This window comes from Odocoileus virginianus, chromosome 27, assembly GCF_023699985.2.
Source record: "Odocoileus virginianus isolate 20LAN1187 ecotype Illinois chromosome 27, Ovbor_1.2, whole genome shotgun sequence".
NCBI classification, from domain to species: Eukaryota; Metazoa; Chordata; class Mammalia; order Artiodactyla; family Cervidae; genus Odocoileus; species Odocoileus virginianus.
In genome coordinates this window covers 44,287,713-44,306,346 of record NC_069700.1, presented here as the reverse complement: position 1 = coordinate 44,306,346, position 18,634 = coordinate 44,287,713, and the positions used below count along the sequence as shown (strand labels likewise).

Genomic DNA, 18,634 nt, shown 5'->3' with positions numbered 1-18,634 from the left:
GACGTTGCCTGGTTCCCTTTGGTGAATTGGGCAAAGAGAAGCACAGATTAAAATAATCATATGCACAGTAGCAATGATCTGCAAAACAAGAAAAGTGTTATGAATAAAAATCATCACCATCTGTACCAGATTCCAACCCTGAGAAGCAGCATCCCTTTGCAAACCATACTCATACTCACTGAACAGGGCTTTCCTGGTGGCTCAGATGGTAAAGAATCTGCCTGCAATGCAGGAGACCCCAGTTCAATCCCTGGGTCGGGAAGATTCTCCTGGAGAAGGGAATGGTAACCCACTCCAGTATTCTTGCCCGGAGAATTCCCTGGACAGAGGATCCTGGCTGGTTACAGTCCATGGCATCCCAAAGAGCTGGACACCACTGAGTGACTAACACTTTCACTTTTTTACTTTCTTATCATCGAACACAGCTATAAGTACATCTAGTGTTCTACTTGTAAATAAAATCTCTAAAATAATTTGGCCACCTGATTCAAAGAACTGACTCATTAGAAAAGACCCTAATGATGGGAAATATTGAAGGCAGGAGGAGAAGGTGACGACAGAGGATGTGATGTTTGGATGGCATCACTGACTCTATAGACATGAGTTTAAGCAAGTTCTGGGAGTTGGTGATGGATAGGGAAGCCTGGTGTGCTACAGTCCATGGGGTCGCAAAGAGTTGGACATGACTGAGCAACTGAACTGACTGAAAGTTATACAGTACAGACAATGTTCAATTAGATAGAAACTCACAAAAGGGAACCACACATCCTAAGCATTCCCTGTTAATAAAGCCTAGGTCAGGTCCACCAGAATTTTCTTGGTAATGTGTGAGTATGTGTTGCAGAATAATTTATAGAAGAAACTCTGGGATTCACTAGTTTCTTTAAAGCCATTCCCGCTCCTCTTTTCCATTCTTGAATACTGATATAAAATTTAATTTGTTGTGTTTTATAGAGATTGAAGAGGACATAAGGATAAAAGGCACTAAAAGGCCAACTCTTTGTTAGGTCAATCACCCTTTGTTAGGGTGTCCTGACACAAATTGCGGTTCATATCTGTGAGACCAGAAGAAACAGGTAAGACATGGATCCTGGTTTATTGTGACCTCTTCTGAGAACAGAGAAATTTTTAGATTAAAGAGAACATGGTAGCTTTCTAGATGTTATACTTTGTGGTAAGATATAGCACATACTTTTTGACCTTTCCTATTCACTATAGCTCTTCAGAATGGGTGTTATCATCTTCATTTTGCAGATGAAGTTTTAAAGTTCAGAGAGGTTAAACGTGTTCAAGATCACACAGGCAGTGAGTACTAAAGAGGGATCACACTTAGTTCTGTCTAAGTCTGTATCTCCAGCCTGTTTTGGAGACCTAGAATGGCAAGCAAGTCTCATCTTCCCTGCCAATTCTTTTGCTGAAGACTGCTTACCTAACTTGGGTGTATCCTATGTAAGTTGAGAAAAATGTGTCCTGAACTTAGCAATTTCGGCTGTGAATCAAGAAAATGGTAGTGATCGCATGTATTCCTTCCATTTGACAACCTGACTTAAAACTTTGCTTTATTTTGCCTTCAGAGATAGATTTTCTGAAGACTGTTTTTGGAAAAACTTTCAAGTGTCCTCTCCTTCCCTCCCTCTTTCATCCCCTCTTTCTCTCCCTCTCCTTCCCCACCCCCACCCCACTGCCCATACTCTCCCCTCTTCCTATAGCTTTTTGAAACAGGTTCACATAGGGCAACATTGCACTTTGTATAATAAGGTGTTAGTACACATTCCTTAGATACATATCTTCTTGCTTTTAACTCTGTGATTTCCAAATTTTCCTGACATTTTTCTGCTCAGTTGTGTAGACTAAGAAGAACAAATTCTTGGTGACCAGTCCAACAACCGTTAATCACTTCACTTCAGTAACATTTATCAATGTTTCCATCAAAGATATTTCCTGACTTTCTTAATAAGTTATTAGTGCCAAAGAGAAGTGAATGGAGAGAAGTGTCATAAGCTTAACATGATCTAATGTCTCTACTACACTGATAACTGTGGATAGTTTGAATTTAAATTCCCAATTCATTCTTTACCAGTGAATTATCTAGTTCCTAAATTGCTTGACAAATCAAAATTCAAGGAGAATTTTTTTTCACATCGTAGAGTGCTTTAAAGTTATTTTAAAAGATGTAGAGAGCATGCCCAATGTTCACCTTTAGATAAATCTTTCCAACGTTTTCATCATCTGTTTTTTTCTGATTAACGTTAACATATTTGTGTTAGAATATTTAGAAAATATAGAAAATAAAATAAAAACATTAAAAATTAGTATCTCCATCCAAGAAAACCTCTACTAATGGCTTGGTATATGTTCATATAATCAATTTTCCATGCACAAAATATTCAAAATGGAGATCAGAAAGTACATATTTTAATCTGTGGTTTTTCCTTAAGCACCATTTTACAATAACTTCTCATAGCAATAAATCTTCTCCTGAACACAATGTTTGAGTTATATATAAATATTCATATGAATACAGCAAATTTTTTATATACCCACCCTTATTAATGGATGATTATGTTTATGTTTGTTATGATAAATTTCAGTAATAACCATACTAAATTAAATTCCCTGAACTTGGAGTTAACTGTCCTATATTTTAACAAACTATTAAAGATTAATCCTAATAAATTAGAGACCCCCGATGCTGGTCATCATTCTGGAAATTAAAGAGCCATTTGGCTACTGTAGGATTCAGTGTTTGTTGGACAAATTACTGTAAGTGCTGGGTAGAGAAAAGCACTTAAAACCTTTGAGTACTTTCTACCCAGAATCTAATTTACTCTTCAGATAAATCCTCTAAGATAAACAATGCTGTCATCCCCAATTCTAGATGAAAACACTGAGTGTCAGCAAAATAAATATCTGATAGAGTTATGTGGCCATCAGGTAAAAATTACAAGTTTTATCTGTCCCAGACTAATACACATTTGATTGAGTAGCTAAAAATTAAACTTTATTGCTGACAATAGAATTTTTTAAAAAATACTTTTACTACCACTTATATTCACATAACTGGATTATTTCAATTTGTTTCCAACTCTGATCACTTATATTCCTGACTGTTAATGGCAGTGGGCTATGCCTGCCATGTTCTGATAGTTAAATCTATTAATAATTGTTACTAAGCATCTGATATTTAATTAAATATTTTTTGAAAAATTGATCCTTATTATAATTTTTTTTCATTTCCTGGCTCTGCTGTAAATTAATTTAAGTGTTCACGCTTGTATTATTAAAGGATACTGCTCTAGAGCTTGGTTTAGGTCAATTAATAAAAATGTTTGATAAAATAATAATACAGAGAATCTCCTAGTTTAAAATGTTCAAACTCTAATTCAAGGAGAAAAATTGCTTTTGTAGTTTGATGCAAAAAAGAAGCTAATGAGATAAATTAAACATAACTGTCTAAAAATGAAGGTGAGGGACTTCCCTGGTGGTCCAGTGGCTAAGACTCTGCACTCCCAACACAGGGGGCCTGGAATACTTGGTCAGGGGGCTAGATCCTGTATACTGCAACTAAGATCTGGTGCAACCAAATAAATAAATATTTTAAAAATAAAATAAGAAGCAAAAATAAAAATGAAGGAGAAAATTATATATTAATCAAAAGAATAAACTTCATTGATTGCCCTGGTCTGTACACAAATACATATTTGAATTCTAAATTTGAAAGGATGCTTATTTGTATTTTTGTTTTAATTTCTGTCTTTTCCCTCTGTGACCTACTGTGGATATTTTCAGTAGAAGGAACAAATATGTTGGATAAAGGGTTAAATTCCCATAATATAGTATTTCACTTTACCAGAATCAAATGAATTCTCTAATGCAAACTGCATTGTCAAGAGAAGGACCCCAAAATCCCATTCTCTAATCCTTGTTTTCCATCACTTCTTATCTCTTCCTTTACCTTTTTCAATCTTTCCTTCCATTTTTCAGGTGGTAAGAGACCAACTACTTCTGCTAATCCATGCTGCTTATTTTATTCAACAAATGTATTTTGAAAACTTGAAATAAAATGACAAATAAAACAGAAATTGACGTGTAAGTCAGACTTTGACCATATGTTTCTGTCCTTTATTTAACGAAGAATCGGTAAGCCCGCAGAGGGCCATTCTGAGTGATGCTGAAATACCTAAAATAACAGCAGCTCTGCAGTTCACACGCACTCAGCCTGCCATTTACAGCCTGGGATGAGAGTTTGATTTCTCCCTCCTTTGGAATCTCACAGCTCACTACACTCCACCTTCCCACTTCGGTAGTCTCTCATCTAAAGAACAAGGCATAGAAAATGTGTCTTCAAGAGATGTAGAACTATAGCTAAACAATTAAAAAACTACTTACTCACCTGTGATCAAAAATACACCAAAAGTGCAGAGATCACAATTCAAATTGTAGATCCTAATATAGAACAACTTTTATGAACACAAGGAAGTGACAGATATTAACTGACCCTGGAAAGATTGTGCTGAATACAGGGTCTTGTACCTGAATGCCAGGAGCATCCTCAATTCCTGAAAGTCAGTGCAAGGAACTGGAGTGGGCAAGGACAATGCTCCCTAGATGCAGAAGGTCCCTGTTTTTTGTGGACTCCTCTAAGGACCCTAGAGACACACCTCTGAGGTCCAGAGACTCGATCCTTCCAACTCCTGCCTCAGTCCCTAAGCATGTGGTTGTCTTCCAGCAGCTCTGATACCATTGCAATTCTGCTTCTGGAAGTCTCATGTGAAATCAAAACTGTTCCAGGTAGACTCTTTACCTTTTGGCCCACAACTGACCAATGAGAATCATCTTGTAGCCTTTCCCCATTATTAGAAGAAAAGCCATCTTCTAGTTTTTTGTTCCTCTACCACATTATCGTATATTGGTCCTTGAACTCTACAATTCCAGGGGTACAGTCGAGCTCTTTAACTTGTTCTCTTTTTTTCTCTCAGCTGAAGTTAAGGGGAAGCACCTTTCTAGGACTGGAGGAGGCTTACTTAACACCCCAGTTCTCACCAAAGAAATCCTCTTCAGCCACAGAATCAATTCTCTAACTATATACCTCTTTAGTGACCCAGCACCTTGCTTTTGGATAGATTTGCTAGTAACCTTCGATGTCTCAGCCAAAATGGAAACATAATATTTTAACATCCTGCAAGATGTGTAATGTATTGATATGTAGGTTCCAAGAGGTTTTTTTTTTTTTTTGTTTTTTTTAATGAAACTGATTTTGGAACAAAAATGTTTGGAAACTTTCTGTTACCACTTCTAAAATTCTCCCTTCCTATCCATGTTAAGCACTTAAGCCATATTCAAGCAGTTAAGTTCCTCAAGCCACCATGACTTTAGAAGATAACTCCATCATCCATCATCCATTCTATCATTATACACTGGAAAGCTTTTCACTCTGGAAAGCTAAAGATAGTGCTAAGATTTTTATAGCTCTTTCCTGTCCTTGAAGTACCTCAGAATCAGAGGGGACTTCTCTAGAACAAATTAAAGTTAGAGCAAAGTGAAACCAACTTTACACAGAGTAGAGTTAAATTACACAAGGTGGATCTTAAAAATTCTACCATCTAGCCCAGTTGTACCTGTACCATCCACAGAAGTATACAAGTGTTCCTTCCTCACATCGCTTGGAATTATCAGCTTTTCTAGTTTTTTGTCAATCTGATGAGAGTGAGGTGGTGGCTCATTATTACTCTAATTTGAATAACTCAGACCACTAGCAATTTTGAACATCTCCTCTATGAGGAGATTTTTTGTGTGTCAATCATTTGGGTTTCCTCTTCTACTAATCTGCTATGTTTATTCTTTGCATGTATTCTTAATTAAGTTTCCTGGGTTTTTTCTCATTCATTTGTAAGAGTTCCTTATTTAAGACATCACTGGTCATTTATAAACTTAACTTTTTCAAATACTGTATAGAAAGGGGTCATCTGTGCATTAATTTTATATCCTGCCATAGAAAAGAAGTCATTAATTTTGTCATGATAAAATCCATATTTTCTCAGGTTATGGGCTGTGCAATTTAAGATTTATTTAAAATTTCCCCCTGCTAGTTCATAAATATATTCTTTGGAACTTTTTTATGTTAACTTAACAATTTTTAAATTTCAAATTTTGCTTCTTGATCCACTTAAAGTTCATCTTTTTTACAAAGTGGAAATATAGAAAACTAATTTTATTTTTCTTCATTTAAAGATTTGATTTTTCCAAACTATAACTAAGTTTTCATTATTTATTGTAGCACCATACTTAGTATATGCTGTTTCCATACAAATTCTTGGATCTGTATCTAAGACCTCTATCCCATGATATTTTTCTTTTTGGACCAGGAACTTGACTTTCCATTAGTAGGCCTTAGTTTATGTCTTAATGCCAGGTTGAACAAGTCTCCCTTTTAAAATTTTCTTCAAAAATTAACCTAGAAATTAGGAAAATAATACCTTCACACAATCTTTAGATATTTGTTAAGTTTATTAAATGAATGAAGTGTTTGTGGGCCTAGCAATGTGATGGAATACCATATAGCAATGAAAAGTGCATGAGCTACAGTGTATGCAACAGTATGAATGACTATCACAAGCATCTACTAAGCATTTACTCTCAACAGAAAGAAAAAAAGGAAAGCCCATGAACAAGTCTAAAACACAGATTATTTGATACCAAGTGAAACAAGAGAAATTTATTTCTTCCTAACACATAGTTCATAACCATCTAAAGCACCTTCCCTCTCTCTTTGCTTCATTAACTTCTAACAAATATGTGTTTTGAATTTAATTCAGACAAAATGTATAGGATTTAGTAAAATAGGGTGAAGAATGGGAGACTTAATAGGAGGCTTTAGTATTAGTCAAGAAAATTGAGAGGGGAAAAAAAATCAATCCCTAAGCAAGAGTGACTTGAGTGTGGGTGGAAAGGAATATATTAATATTTTTAATTTTAATTTCCTTTTGACATGTAAAATATTGGCTTTGTCACTTAGTCACCTTATCTCATATGGCGTCCACAGTGACAGTCCCCTGGAAACCGGGATCAACCCCACCCACCATGATCACTAACCACAGAACAGCAGCACTAGCCATAAAGGGCTGGGCTGAATGGCTTAAGGCTGCAGGAAGCCTGAGGGTCTCCACCCAAGAGGCCCGGTGTTCTCTAGCCCACAGCCTTTGATCCCAGGGACTGTTGCCCTTCCTACCAGAGGCTGCAATGTTCCCAAGGAGACTGTGTAGTCTCAGGTCTCTTCTCTGGATTGGATCTGACAAATTCATATGTGATATGGTAGTACACCCTATATCATTTTCTAAAGGTTTTATTGTTCTTTTATACATTGAGGCATGCAGTATTTGAGAACTGATTTTTTTATAAACTGTAAGGCTGGAATCATAAATCCTTTTGTCTTTTTATTGAAAAGATTATTCTTACTCAACTTACTTTCAAGCTTCTTCTGGCCTCATCTATCAGATAATCAAATATATATGTTTATTCATGGAACTTTTTAAAATTTGTTTCAATGATCAATGTGTAACTGAATCATTAACACACTATCTTTATAACTTTGCAATTGGTTGTGACATCTCTTAAAGCAAGTTGCCTATCTTATTTTTCTTCTTTCAGAGAAGCACTACTCAATAACTGCAAAGGTAGAATTGTTCTACATATACATGGTCCAATATGATAGCCACTAGGCCTATGAGTGACTAAGCATAGCACAGGCACATGAGTTATTGATAAATTTGCCAGATAAAATAGAGGATACCAGCTAAATTTCAATTAGGTAGCTCAAGATTCCAATTTTAGCCCTCTGATCTTACAAAAATGTTTGTTAAAATGCTGTTCAGAAACTCAAACAGTTCCTAAGATCATCAGGAGTCCTCACAAGAGAGTCCCTAATGCCAATTTCACAGTTTTTTATTTTCAACTCTGTTCAGTGTTGGCCTTGTGATTCCTGTCTTTTTAGTTCACTGATCTCTGAAAAAAAAAATTGAAATATTTCATACAGACTTTTTAAACAAGAGTGTTTGTTAATCACTGGCTGTGAAAATTTGCATTGACTTTTAATTTTTCTTGAGAGTAATTTGCAAAAGTCAGCTCTAAAAGTAAGAGGGACAGTTTTGTAATATGGCATTTTCTTAGAAAAGTTTACGCAGCAAAAGAGAGGGAGCTTGAAGCCTGCCACTTTTTCCCCACAACTTTTGCAGCCTCTTTAATATCCTTATTTCTCAAAGAGTAGATAATAGGGTTTAACATGGGGGTGACAACACTGTACAATACTGAGATCAGTCTGTCTTTCTCCAGTGAATACGCTGATATGGGTCGTACATATGTGAAGATGGAGCTGCCATAATAGAGAAGGACAATGATCAGGTGGGAAGCACAGGTAGAAAAGGCCTTTTGCCTCCCCTCAGAAGACCTGATCCTTAAAATGGTAGAAATGATATAAAGGTAGGAAAGTATGATACACAAAAAAGGAGTCCAACCAATGACGACTCCAATGGATAGTAGGGCCAACTCGTTGACAGACGTGTCCCCACAAGACAAGATCAGCAAAGGGGGGATGTCACAGAAGAAATAATTAATTTTGTTGTGGCCACAGAAGGGCAGGTGGAATGTCAGTCCTGTGTGCACCACTGAGTTGAGGAAACCACCACTCCAGCAGGAGGCTGCTAACTGCCTATACAGGACCTTGTTCATAATAACCGAATACCTTAAGGGCTTACAGATTGCCATGTAGCGATCATATGCCATAGCTGCCAGAAGCAGGGACTCTGACCCAACAAAAAATATAAATGCAAAAAGTTGCACCATGCAACCCAAATAAGAAATGCTTTTTCTCTCTGATAGTAGATGTACCATCATCTGGGGAACATTGGTGGTGGTGTAGCAGATGTCAAGAAAAGCTAAGTTTTCCAGAAAAAAATACATGGGAGTGTGGAGGCGTGGATCAGTCATGGTCACCAAAATTATGAAGGTATTTCCTCCTAAAGTACAGATATATGCTACCAGGAAAATAGTGAAAAGTAAAAATTTCAACTCATTTAAGTTGGAAAATCCCAAGATGATAAACTCAAATAGAACCGTTTGGTTTTCTCCTTTCATAATACAGCTCTGGTTTTCTTTCTGAAACTGAGAACGAGGAAGCGTAGATTTCTGTAGTCAGGTATTGCTCCAGAAACAGGCTACGAAAACTAGAAAATAAAAGCTTCACAGGGGAAATGATATTATTTATGAAGAAAATATTAGATAGATCTGTAAAAATGCACAGTCCCACAGCAAATAAACTGTGTGCATTAGCACCCAGCATAAACATTATCAGCCTTTCATCTGTTGGTCAAATCTTTTAAAATGAACGCTATAGACAGTTTTGAATTTTCAAGTAAAACACATGTGCTAAAGGAAGAAAAGGCCCATCTACTCTGTCTTCCTGGGCTGCAGCAATTTGGAAACTCATTAAAGACAATTGTCAGTGGGTCAATCAACCATGCTGCCTGATTGTAAAGCAACTATACTCCAATAAAAACTAATTAAACAAAAAACTGTGCTGCCTTGCACACTTTTGGAGACTGACATTTGTAGATTGAATGTAGAGTCAGTTGGTCATGCTTAGGGAATTAGGAGAGCAGAAAAAGACATAGAGGCACCACAGGTAGATAATATATTTGAGGGGGAGGGCAGTTCCATAAAATACAGAGGAAATTCACAATTAATCCTACCATATATATCCTACAGTTCAAGATGCTGGGACTTGGGTATTCAGCTAATAAAAATAAGTTCTGGCTGTTGAAAGCCCTTCTTTAAAAAAAAGAGAACTCTTTACAAAGGGGGAATGAATCAATATTTTATTTGTCATTTACTGTACAAAGTTTATCCTGTACTTTATGCCACTAGAAGTCACTACAGCCAAGGTACACTAGAGCTAGCTATTACTGGTTCAAAAAAGCTGTTGTTAATGTCCAGAAATTTTGTAGGCAAGATATTAAACACAACCATTATTTAAAAAGAAATTACATAAATTTCCAATTGAGTAAATTCTATTAAAAACAGAGGTAATTTACACAAGACATCACTCCCTAATCATTTTACATGTTCTTATTATCTTTGCTTTAGAGATTATTGCTTTTATTGTATGCGTATGACAGAGATTCCATAAAATGGCTTGCTGCTGCTGCTGCTGCTAAGTCGCTGTGGTCGTGTCTGACTCTGTGTGACCCCATAGACGGCAACCCACCAGGCTCCCCGTCCCTGGGATTATCCAGGCAAGAACACTGGAGTGGGTTGCCATTTCCTTCTCCAATGCATGAAAGTGAAAAGTGAACCTGAAGTTGCTCAGTCATGTCCAACTCTTAGCGATCCCATGGTCTGCAGCCTACTAGGCTCCTCCATCCATGGGATTTTCCAGGCAAGAGTACTGGAGTGGGGTGCCATTGCCGTCTCCAAAATGGCTTGCTACTGATCATTTATTCCCAAATTCATGTTCAGTGAATCATGTTGATAGTTTGCAACTAGTCACAGTGGAAGTATTTATGCCAAGGAGCTGGTACTTCTACAAATTATGAGACTGATTCATGGTTTTGTTGATTGTCTAGGCTTAAGAAAGTGGTGGAAATATGTTAATGATGTCTGCCTGCTGAGTACCTTCAGTTGTGTTTGACTCTTTGCGACTCCATGGATTATAGTCTGGCCAGGCTCCTCTGTCCAAGGGATTCTCCAGGCAAGAATACAGAGTGGATTGCCATTCTCTTCTCCATGGGAACTTCCTGACCCAGGGAGCAGATCTGGGTCTCCTGCATTAAAGACAGATTCTTTACTATCTGAGCCACTGGGGAAGCCCTGTTGGTGATGCAGTTTAAACTTAAAAGGGTGTCGTGTTTGTAGCCGTTATATTGTAAATAACACAAAAAAGTGGAGGAATGTTTCTTTCAGTATTCAAAAAGTTTTGTACTTTTAGGAAAACTAATGTCACTGACAAATGAGAGAAATTCAGACATATAACTTCCTTGATTCACTTTTGTCTTACTTATTAACATAGACAAACATATCAAACATTAATGGAATTCATCTATGATGCGAAAGACTTCTTTGTTGAATTGACATTCACAGAATACTATTGTTGATTTTTGCTAAATGCTTGAATCTATAGCCACACTATAGCTGAAATTCAACTACTATTTGATCAAGTTAGACTGTATTCAAGGACTTATTTACAGCTCTCAAGTCCATTCACTCTCACACACTTCTGGATAACCATTTCAAACCTCCGGCTATGCTTTTTCTCTTTTTTTATTCTCAAATGCTGATCTTGCTTTCTTGTCTATGAGAAATTTGAAGCAATTGAAAAGAACTTCCAGACTCAGCATCACATGTGTTCGCTTCTATGTACAAGTCTGCTTTCCCATCTGTGTCTATATTACTAGAGAGTGATTGTTTGTGCTTTTTTAAAAATTCAGTTTTGATTGGAGGATAATTGCTTTACAATGCTGTGTTGCTTTCTGCTGTACAACAATGTCAATCAGCCATAAGTATACATATATCTCCTCCTTTTGAGCTTCCCCCTACAATGCCCCATCTGTGTTTCTTTAAACTTTTTTAAATATTATAGTGGTTTTTGCCATACATTGACATGAATCAGCCATGGGTGTACATGTGTTCCCCATCCTGAACCCCCCTCCCACCTCCAAAAACACAAGCCAACCCTCTCACTTGTTCTTTTGATGACACCCCCTCACTTAATCAAGTGTGCACTCCAGCAATGCTACTCTCTCCTTCATAATTCTTTTTTCTTTCTCTAATGAAGCATTCTCTTCAGCAAAGGAACAGGCTATTATTTCTCCTAACATAAAAAATTTGTTGTCTTCCTTTTTCACTATTTTTCTTTACCATCCCATTTTTCTGATATTTATATCAAAACTTCTCAAAAACAATAACTAAATTGATGGTCTCCATTCCTATTCTTTGCCATCTCTTGAACTTACTTTGTTAGATCTTTATCTCAATATTCCCCCAGTTCCTAGTTGTTGGATCAATTATGAAATGTTTATATGCAGAATCTTACTTCTTATATTCACTTCTCTAGCTACCGAGTCCTCACTATATCTCAGTTAATAGTTATAATCTTATTCTCAATAGTTTAATGTTTCTAATCTTGCCCAGTGCAGTGCAGTGCTTAGTCTCTTGGTCATGTCCAACTCTTTGTGACCCCATGGACTGTAGCTCGCCAGGCTCCTCTGTCCATGAGGATTCTCCAGGCAAGAATACTGGAGTGGGTTGCCATGCTCTCCTCCAGGGGATCTTCCCCACCTAGGGATCTAACCCAGGTCTCCTGCATTGCAGGCAGATTCTTTACTGGCTGAGCCACCAGGGAAGCCCAATTATGTGTAAATCACCTTCCATCATCATGCTTCTACTCATAACCCTCCAATCACCCTAGCTCATATGGTAAATTCAATTTTTTTTTTTTTTTTTTTTTTGCTGCTTTGCCCAGTTTGTGGGCATCTTATTTCCCCCTTCAAGGAGAGAATTAGGGCCCACCACAGTGAAAGCACTTAGTCATAACCACTGGACCACTAGGGAATTCCTTATAAAATCAGATTCTTTAAAAAATGCTACAAGCTTTGTAAAATCTTTTTCTTTTCACTCTTCCAGCCTAATTTTCCCCTTTTCTCCCCCTTGTTCACTCAGTCAAGTCACACTGGCCTCTTTGCTATTCCCCTTTGCTCTTCTCCATGACTATTTGTCTGACAAGAGTCTTAACTTTATTTAAATCTTACCTCAAATAACATTTATTTAATGAAAACACTCTGATCATTCTATTGGTGCCCTTCTACACTCTAAACCCCTCTCATGCTCCTTTCATTTCCCCATAACACATAGCACCTTCTTCAATCCCATATATAATTTATCTATTTATTCTGCTTATTGTGGATTGCCTATTCCCCTAGTTGAATATGGGCTCTCCTAGTGACTCGTCAGTAAAGAATTTCCTGCAATGCAGGAGACTCAGGTTTGATGCCTGGGTCTGGAAGCTCCTCTGGAGAAGGGAATGGCAACTCACTCCAGTATTCTTGCCTGGAGAATTCCCATGGACAGAGGAGCCTGATGAGCTACAGTCCATAGCGTTGCAAAGAGTTGGACACAACTCAGCGACTAGTAGAATATAAGTTTTACAAAATCAGTGCTTTGACTGTTAATGATGCATTCCGAGCATCTAGAACAGTCCCTGGCACACAATACATATTTGTTCATTGTTAAATCAGTCTTCCACATCTCCTTTCATAAAGAATTAACTTAGTTAATTTCTCTTTGCAGAAGACTCATAGGGAAGTCTCTTTTTTTTCCCCAAGACAACTTATGTTAGCCCCACTTACCCAATTTGGTTTAATTTGATTTGCTGCCATAATGGTTCAACCAAGAGTTGTCAAGGAGGAAAATGTTACCCTTATAAAGAAGGATTAACCTCTCCCTCATATTCTTATATGAACAGGAATGAAATTGTCTCCTTCAGTGTTACCATCTCTGCCCACTTATGTTTGGAAGTACAGTAAGTGTGGCAGGAAGCTGTTGCTCTCTTCGAACTCACATGCCTAACACCAGGAACCCTCTTCTTTCCTCCTGTTTATATAATTTCTCTAGAAAAGCATACACAGTGTAGTAAAAATCTAATTACTTCCCCCCAATAGCAATAATGAAGACTTTGGGGACTTTGAATATCTTACTAGTAATTATGGTATATTACAAAATTGTTTATGGGTTTCTCCAGGTGGCACTAGTGGTAAATAACTCACCTGCCAATACAAGGACCATAAGAGACAGGGTTCAGTCTCTGGGTTGGGAAGATTCTGGAGGAGGGCATGGCAACCCACTCCAATATTCTTGTCTGGAGAATCCCATGGACAGAGGACCCTGGCAGGCTATGGTCCATAAGGTTGGAAAGAGCTGGACATGACTAAAGTGATTTAGCACGCACACATAAACTTGTTTATAGTGGCAGAATTTAAAAGAACAATACTGCTATTATCATTTTGCACAAAATAATATTGCCATTATAAATTTTCCATAATGTTATGTCATTATTGCTGGATATAGTTGAAAATTATTATGATTGCTGTTGCTTTTATTGTTGTATTTAAGATGATGTTCAAGTGACCTTCATTATATAATTATGTAAATTTAAATAGCATGTAATCACAGAAACTTAAATATTTAACTACTATATTTTTATATTATTTGTCTCATTTGAGTCACATGACAACTTTTAAGATGGGTGTATGTCATAGGCGAAATTCCAAGATAAATCCTAACAAACCTAACCTGTGTATAATCTCCCTCTGAGTACAGGCAGAACATATGAACATTAGGTGATATTACTTCCATAATTATATTATATGGCAAAGTATGTATATTTTGCAGATGTAATGATATCCTCAAGTTAATTGGCATTAAAATAGGGAGATTTTCCAGGTGGGTCTGACATAATCATGTGGGCCCTTTAATCTGAGTTGAAAAGGTCAAAGTTAAATTAGAAAAGGAATTTAAGTGTGAGAAGTTCTCCACTGTTGCTTAAACATGATTAGAAGTGTAGGCAGCCTCTAAAAATCAGCAGTAGCTCCAACTGACATTCAACAAGGAAATGAAAATCTCTTTTCTACAACTGTAAGGAATTTGGTCAACAACTTGAATGAGCTTGGATTCCACAAAGGAATGCAGTCCAGCCAACAGCTGGATTTCAGCCATTTGATAACCTTAGCAGAAAACCCAGATATAGCCCACCTGGAATTCTAACCTACAGAACTGACAACTGAGCTAATAAATGATTGTCATTTTAATAGAAATGACAACAGAAAATAGTACAGTGAAATTATTTCTATATGATAATTTTATAAATAATAAATAATACAGAAGGGTCAAGTAAAATTGCATCGTCTCACAGTACACTATTTCTCACTATTCCACATCTATTTCCTTATACCCAAAGTATCAAAATACATTTGTTTAACAATATAAATCTTTATTCCCACATAAAAGCAATGGTTATGTGCTCTCCAACTCCCTGTTATTTTCCATCTGAGATATTTTGGGCAAGTTCATTGTGATAAAAATAATAGAGAAATAGAGGTAATTGTTCAACAGAGTAAAATCTTAAAATATAGCATAATATTTAAAAGTTTTGCTTTTTATCTTCTTCTGTAAGATATCATCATAGCCACTGTAATCAATTGACAATATTAGGCATTTCACATTTCTATTCTAGGCATTATGCATATATTTTTCTGCCCCACAAATATCAGCCAGTTTTATTAGTGAAGAGATTCACAGAAATTCAGCCATGAAGATTATTCTAGATATCATCTAAATCTACAAGTAAAACATCCAACATTAATAAAGTTAGATTAGGTCAGGGTTCCCTTCTTATCTTCTAAAAATTTTCCTAAAAGAAATGATAGAAGAATAAATCCAAGCTTTATTTTTAAAAAAATTAAGAAAAGTCTGAATCCCAGTACAATAATATAGAAATAAATGCTTAGAAAACAGTGGAGATAAAACAAGGGAGTAGGAAGATGTTAAGAAAGGAAGCCCACAGGTGCAAAGCTAAGAAAAAGCTGATGAATTTCCCTTTGTTAAGTAAGTTGCATAAGCTAAGACATTAATCATTCAACAGTAGGAATTTTTCTTAACCTGATTTGGTTTCTAGGAGTAGTCAGCATGGACTCAAAGAATCAAAGGAGTAAGCCACATTGACAGAATTATTTCAGGAAGGAAGCGATGATGTAGAGAGAAACTTTGTGTATTTGAAGGAAATAGTCTGTTATTAAAGCTGTGAGCAGAACAGCTCTACAACTGCAAATCTCAGTTGGTTTACAAAGAAAGAAATCACCTTACTTCAAAAACCAGATCCATACTGTCTTGATGACTGTGGCTTTGTAGTAGAGCCTGAAGTCAGGCAGGTTGATTCCTCCAGTTCCATTCTTCTTTCTCAAGATTGCTTTGGCTATTCGAGGTTTTTTGTATCTCTATACAAATTGTGAAATTATTTGTTCTAGTTCTGTGAAAAATACCGTTGGTAGCTTGATAGGGATTGCATTGAATCTATAGATTGCTTTGGGTAGTATAGCCATTTTGACAATATTGATTCTTTCAATCCATGAACACGGTATATTTCTCTATCTTTTTGTGTCCTCTTTGATTTCTTTCATCAGTGTTTTACAGTTTTCTATGTATAGGTCTTTTGTTTCTTTAGGTAGATATATTCCTAAGTATTTTATTCTTTTTGTTGCAATGGTGAATGGTATTGTTTCCTTGATCTCTCTTTCTGTTTTCTCATTGTTAGTGTATAGGAATGCAAGGGATTTCTGTGTGTTAATTTTATATCCTGCAACTTTACTATATTCATTGATTAGCTCTAGTAATTTTCTGGTAGAGTCTTTAGGGTTTTCTATGTAGAGGATCATGTCATCTGCAAACAGTGAGAGTTTCTTTTCTTCTTTTCCTATCTGGATTCCTTTTACTTCTTTTTCTGCTCTGAATGGATAAGAAAGCTGTTGTACATATACACAATGGAATATTACTCAGCCATTAAAAAGAATGCATTTGAATCAGTTCTAATGAGATGGATGAAACTGGAGTCCATTATACAGAGTGAAATAAGCCAGAAAGATAAACACCAATACAGTATACTAATGCACATATATGGAATTTAGAAAGATAGTAATGATAACCCTATATGCAAAACAGAAAAAGAGACACAGATGTATAGAACAGACTTTTGGACTCTATGGGAGAAGGCGAGGATGAGATGATCTGAGAGAACAGCATCAAAACATGTATATTATTAAGTGTGAAACAGATCACCAGTCCAGGTTGGATGCATGAGACAAGTGCTTGGGGCTGGAGCACTGGGATGACCCAGAAGGATGGGATGGCGAGGGAGGTGGGAGGGGGAGTCAGGATGGGGAACACATGTAAATCCATGGCTGATTCATGTCAATGTATGGCAAAAACCACTACAATATTGCAAAGTAATTAGCCTCTAATTAATAAAAATAAATGGGGGGGGAGATCCAAAAAGTTTCAACTAAATTTACAGTTTTGGCAACAGTTTTACACAAACCTTCAAGAGGAGAACTGAAAGTCAGTCAACATATTTAAAATCCTTTTGAAGGAGTCAGAGAGCTAACCAGGCAGTGAGAATTTGCAGAACTAAGATCTGGAAGAAGAGGGCAGTACAGAAAGGAGGGTCCAGCATTTATTTTTTTAACCGTTTTTCTCCTTGAGGTACAATAAATATCCTTGATACATTGTATTCCAGTTTATTGCAATCCACAGATATTGTGCTTTTTTTTTTTTTTTTTTTTTTACAAATTGAAGATCTATGACAGCCCAGCATTGAGTGATCCTGTCAACACAATTTTCCACACAGCATTTGCACACTTTGAATCTCCTGTCATATTTTGGTAATTCTCACAATATTTCAAACTTTTCCAGTGTTATTATATTCATTATGGTTATCTGCAATCAGTGATCTTTGATGCTATTACCACAGCTCACTGAAGATTCAGATGATGGTGAGGATTTTTTAGCAATAAAGTGTTTTTAATGAAGGTACATACTTTGTTTTTAGACATAATTCTATTGTACATTTAATAGATTACACACTACGGTATGAACATATGCACTGGGGAAAAAAATATTCATGTGACTTGCTTTACTACCACATCCAGCTTTAGGGCTGGAAACAAACCGGCAGCATCTCTGAGGTATGCCTGTACTGGCATATTCTGAAAAGAAGTCATAAGAAAATATTTGAGAAGATTTATCTTAACATTAATGATTATTTCAACATCACTAGTATCCTGTGGACCCCTATGCTTAGACTGTTATACCTTTCTGGTAATTTTATAAAGGATCAAATATAATACAGTTTCTCTTTTAGACAAATGCTCTCTATTCATCCTAGATTTTACCTCGAATTAACATTTAGAATGTCTTTTTCACCTGCCATTTTCTGCCATACTTGTATGTTTATATTCTTATCTGATTTGTTTTAGTTATGTATAAATTCCATAATGGTGAAGCTATTTTTTTAATTATTGCTCTTATTACCAGAAAAATTGAATAAAACTGCGGGAGTTGGTGATGGACAGGGAGGCCTAGCATGCTACGATTCATGGGGTTACAAAGAGTCAGATACAACTGAGCGACTGAATTGAACTGAACTGAGAGAGAATAAATTGTCACAAATGAAGTTGTCTTTGAAAGTAAAGCCTGCATACTAATCTCGATTAGTTTTTTTAATATATTGTTCTATGCATAAAGAGGATTAGTTAGTAGGAAGGAAAACACAATTCATAACAATTTTATTATGCAAAAAGCAAATAAAAACCTTTATCACACCCTTGCTCTATTCATAGCCTAATTCTACACTATAAACATTTCTTGGTGTTAACATAAATAAGTAAAAATTAATGATCATCCTTGATGGCCCTCATCTCCCTACCATTTCTGAAGTGAAAACAGAATTCAAGAAATGTATCAAATTTATTAAATATGAGAAAATGAAAGTCATAAAAAGCACAGTTTTTATTTATTCCTGTGTGGCCAATGGTTTTCT

The 18,634-nt window shown here is 36.3% G+C and overlaps 1 protein-coding gene across 1 annotated transcript; it reads right to left on the bottom strand.

Annotated features, from left to right (window-relative positions):
* Positions 1 to 8,172: 8,172 nt before the first annotated feature.
* Positions 8,173 to 9,129, bottom strand: LOC110133276 (olfactory receptor 5V1-like). Its single transcript, XM_020887062.2, has one exon. It carries the CDS (start codon positions 9,127 to 9,129, stop codon positions 8,173 to 8,175), a length of 957 nt encoding a protein of 318 aa, XP_020742721.2.
* Positions 9,130 to 18,634: the final 9,505 nt, after the last annotated feature.